The following is a 6023-nucleotide window of genomic DNA, read 5'->3' on the forward strand; positions in this document are numbered from 1 at the left end:
TGTTTCAGTGCTATAAGCCAGCATTTTTCATGTCTTGTGCCCCCCAACACCATCATTCTAGGTTTTAAATCCACACCATACCTGATCATTTCAACCTGTTTGAAAATCTAGACTGCTTTTACATTGGGTGTGAATGGATTGAAATTCTGGATTGTCAAGGGGTTTGTCACTGCTCTAAGAGACAGACGTCTTACAACGACAACCAGGCTTTGGGAATAAGATTCTCCTAGCTGACAGTACTGACCTGCAGCTTCCAGTGCTTTGCTGATCACTCCATTGTGTTTTTCAGCTGAGCATCATGCAGGGGGAGCTGGAGGCTGCAAACAGGATTCTGCACCAGGCCATCCGACTGGCACACCAGGCCAAGAACACCCAAGCCATCACATACACGTACAGCATGGTACTGTTCCTGTCACAGAGCTGACATCTGTGTTGCGCTGCACACACATACTGCTACACATGTGAATGCTATAGAAGGGAGGCACACGGGTTAGATAATCCCACATATTTGTATTAAGACTAGTATAAGTAAGGTATACACCTTACATTCCTCACTCTAAAAAAGCATCAAATATTTTAATGTACTGTAATGTCCTTCATAACAAAATCTTAAATTATTTTGTATGCCTTCATTTCTATTGTTGTGTTCTCCACAGGTAAGACTTATCACTATCTATCACTTTATTGTGATAGAGAAACTTTAAAGAGCATATTCCTGGAGCTCATAGTCATTGAGACAACAGATTATAATAAGAGTACAGAGGCCCAGAGATACTGGGAATATATATACTACAGGGGCACCAGGACAGATTATAGCCAAGGAAACAAATTAGTAGTTGGATTAATGGTTTTAAATTGAAGACTCAACTGAATTAAAATCCAGCAAATGCTGGGTGTCAACCAGAATGACAAACCTGTTTTTGTAAACAGTAAGGAGGTGACTTGATATTTTAGTGAATAATATGTGTTCTGTGTTCCTAGATGGCGAACCTTGCTCTTGTTCAAGGCCAGTTTCCCGAAGTAAGTCAGGAGCTCTTTGAGATCTCTGGTCTGGGCTTTCACTGAGGTGCTGTGTTTGCAGATGATTTGACAGTCTCGTGTGTGGTTTGTTCTGTCACAGGCAGAGAAGCTGTTCAAGGCTGCTATGAGTTTTCTGCTGGCCAGCGGGGCACAAGAGGCAAGTAACCTTGTGAGCTGGTATCTACACCACTAGGAGAATACCGGCCCATGGTTGAGCTATTCTATTTAAACCCACAAAATATTTCCTTTAGTTTTAGGAAGCAGTCTTCAGATTTCATTTTTACATCCCTCCAAGTGCGTATTATGCACATTAGTTTCAATCCAAAATTGGGAAGGACCATGCAGGCACTGAAAAACACTCTAAAATTAAATATTCAGTGATACTCAGATAGTCATATTGCACAATGTGCCTGTTAACTGTGTCTGTGCTTGGCTATAAAAAGACAGAATTCCCCACACAAAATCTGAACAGTTGGCCATCTTGTTTTCATCTGTACTTAGTGTGTTCCTCTGTCTTCTATAGGATGACAATGCAGTGATTGAGATGTCTTTGAAGCTGGCCAGCATATATGCTTCCCAGAACAAGTGAGTTTATTCCATCTCCATTCACAGTATTTCCCCATTAATACCATTCTTTGATGGGTAATACTAAATGGAAGTTCTGTTTTAAAGTTTTGTTACACTGTTTTAGTATTGTCACTGTTTATTCTTCAAATGATTTAGTCCACTCCCTCAACCAGCCTTCATCCCATCAAGCAAAGTGTTGTTTTGAGGGGAAAGAGATTTTTCCAATTTTTTTCTCTGAAAATGATTCTGTTGTCTATACTGCTGACCGTGGTTCTCTTGGTCTTTGCTCACACATCAGTGGCCAGAAATTTAAATCAAGAACAGATGATACAGTGGAACAAAATATTGTTCCTCCTGGCCCACGATGCAATTACAGACAAGACACTGAAATAGTGTAGACAGGACTAATAATACTAATATTAATAAATAAGATCATGCAAACTAAGACACCGGAACAGAGGTAGTGTACACATGATATATACATAGTGCAATTAAACTGTTACAGAATAGTATAAAAAATACATCACACAATATACACTAAACACTGGGGGAGTTGAAACCTTGTTTCTGGAATTGGAGTTGGTGCAAGTAAATAGCAGGGTGTCGAGAAGCCTAACAGACTATGTGAAAAGGCTGTTACAGAGTCTGGTGGAGCTAGCCTGTATTGTGCGATATATTTTTCCAGATGGTAGGAGGGCAAAGAAGTTATGGGAGGGGTCATCTACTATACTGGAAGCCTTGTGCATATAGCGTCTGTGATAGATGGCGTGAATGGAAGGAAGGGATGCTCCAATAATGTTTTCAGCTGCTTTCACAATTCGTTGCAGGGCCTTGCGGTCTAAGGTGTTTTAATTCCCAAATCAGTGATACAGCTGGTCAAAATACTCTACTCTAAAAATACTGTGATGTCACTTCATATTGCTACACTGTAACATGCCCGATTTGTGCACAGGAATTGGGCAAACGCTCTGTTTTGTGGAGTAATAAAAGTAAATGTAATTTTGCTCCACGTAGTGAAGTGTTTCTTCTGCTGGAGGCCCAGTTGTGCCACCTTCACTTTGCTGCTGTCTGTCACAGGCCCGAGCTGGCTGAGCATGGCTTTGAGTTCTGTGCTGAATCTCTGGAGGCAAAGATAGAGAAGCAGAAGGACCTCCCTGAGGGCACCCTACCTGGTAAAGAGACATACCTTTCTTCTTCAGTGTGTGCACCCAACCAGAAGAGTTTTTTCTTACAGTTTTATGTTTTTGAAACAATTTCCATGACCCTCCATGCTTTATGAAGTTCCTCTCTATTAGAGGTACTTTCATTTTGCAGTAATCATTAACCTTTAGTGGCTTGTAACTGTGAATGAAGTGGCATTTTCCTCGAGCCCACAGAGGAGGAGAGGAGCAACACACGCCTTCTCTTGGGCCTGTGTCTGGACTCATACGCACGCTACCTCACTACAAAGCACCAGCTGGATCAGGCCCACCAGAAGTACCTTCGCGCCCTGCAGATCTGCCGCGAGGAGCAGGGGGAGGCACACCCTCAGGTACTGGGGCATGTTCTTGAAAGTGGTCTCCACTTGGGGAGAGGATTTAAGTGTCTTTCCAAAATGCCTAATTTGTAATGGTTATTACCACTTAGGAGATATATACTGTATAGGGTATATGTGAAAATTATTTTTGACATGTAGTTCTCATTTATTATTAATTTAAACATATTTTCTGCTTATATCTGGCATTTGAAATCTGCAAAGAATGAAAATACAGATTAAAGTGAAGGTAATCACTTTTTTATATAAAACTTTTATTTTCTACTTGAAATTCAATCATTTTACACAATTGCAGTATTTATTGTAACAGAAGACTTTTATTTTTATATGTAATACAAAGGGTGGTGTGATGGGGCAGTGAGTCCTGGGTTTGAATCTTGCCAAGTGGAATCTGTATGTTCACCCCTTGTTTGTGTGCATTTCTTCTCTCAGTCCAAAACCATGCTGTCCCCTTAACTGGTCTCTCCCTGCATGTTATACATGCATGACGGTGTGTGTGTCTGTGTGCCCTGCGATGAATTGGGACCCTGCCTGGGGTGTGTTCTCACTTTGTGCCCTGTGCCTACTGGGTTAGGCTCCAGTTCGTCACAACCCTTTAATAAATAAAGTGGTTGCTGAAAATGGATGGGTATAATACAATTGCAAAGCACTATTAAAAGCAGTGTGAATCTGTCAATTTCAGATAGGTAAACAGCAGAACTGTGGAGCACTGGTTAGCATTGCTGATTCACAGGGCAGGGGTCCTGGGTTGCTGTCTGTGTGGAGTCTATATATTCTTCCTATATTCACATGGGTGCTCTGGTTTCCTCCCTTTCCTCCCACAGCCCATGAACATACTAGTAGGTTAATTGGCTTCTGGAAAAATTGACCTTGGTGTGAGTGTGTACGTGTTTGCATCTGTGTGTGCCTTGCAGTGGACTAGCATCTCATCTAGGGTGTATCCAACCTTGTTCCTGTTTCTTACCAGGATTCTGACTTCCCTCCAACCCTGAATTGAATAAATAGGTTAGAAAATGGATGGATGTAAGGTAAATGTTCATATGCTGTCCTCAAGCATAGCAACTGAGGTGATCCACAATTCCTGTCCTTGAAGGCCAGAGTCCAGTAGGTTATATCACTCTCTTTTGAAAATGTTAAATCGGTCCACTTAATTTAGCTAATCAAGAGCAGGGGTGGAACAGAAACCCTTAACTGCTACAGCCCTCCAGGACTGGAGTAGGTATACCACTGACTTAACTGAAGTGTAATCTGTTTGACCTGACTGGGCCATCATAAGAGCATACTGTACTCATGTACTATTCAGCACCGAACCTCTGTCTCCATGTTTGAAATGCATATGTAATCCATTAAAACATTAGAAATAATAACCAAACTAACATTAATTTGTGTCTGTGTGCAGACTGTTGTGCTGATGAATGACTTGGCTACAGTGCTCGACCTGCAGGGGCGGCACCAGGAGGCCATGGAGCAGATGAGCCAGGCCTTGGAGCTGGCGAAGAAGGCCGAACATCCAGACCAGCACGTGCTGCTCTGCAACATGGCAGGCATCTTGCTGCACCAGGGTAAGGAGGTTGGCGCTGTGGTCTCCAGAGACGAGTATCAGGGTTCACAGCCTAGGCAATTACATATTACAAAGCCCTGTCTCCTATGCTAGACTGTTTTTTAATAAGGAAAAAAAAAAACATTTCACATAGTCATTAAGGTCTGAACTGCTTATACTACCTCATACTGCTATTCTGGTATGATTTTAATTTCTGTGTTTAAAATTCACTTTTCAGAAAAAAGGCGTACATGTGCTCCGTTTGTTAGATGAGGCAGCAAAATGCACTACCTGGCTGTGAAATAAGTCACATTAATGCCTCTGTCATAACTGGTGTAGATTGGAAGCAGAAATTGAAAATTAACTGTACAAGAAGTGTATGTGGACAAGCTGTTTCTCTCTGTCTCAGGTCAGCTGGTCCAGGCTAGGCATGTATACAGGGAGGCCCTGCTCTTGGCTCAGGCTACAGGAGACAGTGAAGCAATGCAGCAGATTAGAGATGGGCTAGAGAAACTCAGCAACAGAGAAAGAGATGAAGAACGGGAGACTGCCTGAGAGTCCGCACATGGGTATGGATCTTTACAGGGATGCGAGGGAATACAAAGGCTTTGGCACAGTAAGTGCGAGAGAAGGGTATGGGGAGTCCAGGAAGAAGACAGGGATGAAGGACATGGTCCACAATCATCGATATGCTGGTACACGGGATGGAAGCTTAATAAACAGTTAAAATAAGATATTGGAAGAGAGAGAAAACCATATACACTGAAGCAAAACGGCCTATTAAAAAGAAGTGTGATTTGACTAGGATTCCATCAAGTGATGAAATTCAAGAAGAATACAATACAGATGAAAGCCTGTTTGTCCCTAACAAATAGTGGTCTCGGTGGGATCTCTTGCTCCATCTAGTGTTCTCTACTGAGCTGTTATTAGTGTGCACTGGGGCTTCTAACAAACACTGAATATTTTTATAAGCCTTTTATTTAAAAAATTAATTTAAGTTTCTTGAGGGATCCCTTTAACCATCATCAAAAACATGGAAGCCTACTTTTAACTACTTGTCTTGCACAATAAAAATTAATTGCCTACTGTGCAACGGCCAGTTCACTTTTTGAGAGGTAGTAGTGTTGAAGATCACAGCTTAGTGATTTTCATACCAGGTTTTGGAGATATTCTACCCAACTTAACTGTTTTAATTATTGGCTTAACCAGTGTGGACTGTTTACAGGTTTTTGAACTGTGAAGAACCCGGATTCACTATGTGGCTGAAGCAAACTTGTTAAATTAGTTGTACAAAGTATTATTCTGTTCTTTGCCTTCATATGAAACAGATTCATTGCATGCAAAGGTTTTTAATTTTAACAG

The 6023-nt window shown here is 41.5% G+C and overlaps 1 protein-coding gene across 4 annotated transcripts in view; it reads left to right on the forward strand.

The window, feature by feature from the left end:
• ttc19 (tetratricopeptide repeat domain 19) overlaps positions 1-5754 on the forward strand; it is a 37366-nt gene extending 31612 nt beyond the window's left edge. For 2 of the 4 annotated variants that reach the window (XM_069191112.1, XM_069191109.1), the window contains exons 3-10: positions 290-400; positions 982-1020; positions 1121-1177; positions 1544-1605; positions 2665-2759; positions 2964-3118; positions 4521-4683; positions 5071-5754. In XM_069191112.1, the coding sequence (XP_069047213.1) occupies positions 299-400; positions 982-1020; positions 1121-1177; positions 1544-1605; positions 2665-2759; positions 2964-3118; positions 4521-4683; positions 5071-5216 (819 nt within the window). In that variant the 5' untranslated portion in view covers positions 290-298 and the 3' untranslated portion in view covers positions 5217-5754. Of the gene's footprint in view, positions 1-289; positions 401-981; positions 1021-1120; positions 1178-1543; positions 1606-2664; positions 2760-2956; positions 3119-4520; positions 4684-5070 lie in introns of those variants that run through there. The other 2 variants (XM_069191110.1, XM_069191111.1) reach the window with 2 other exon arrangements.
• Positions 5755-6023: the final 269 nt, after the last annotated feature.

This window comes from Lepisosteus oculatus, chromosome 6 (assembly GCF_040954835.1).
Source record: "Lepisosteus oculatus isolate fLepOcu1 chromosome 6, fLepOcu1.hap2, whole genome shotgun sequence".
NCBI classification, from domain to species: Eukaryota; Metazoa; Chordata; class Actinopteri; order Semionotiformes; family Lepisosteidae; genus Lepisosteus; species Lepisosteus oculatus.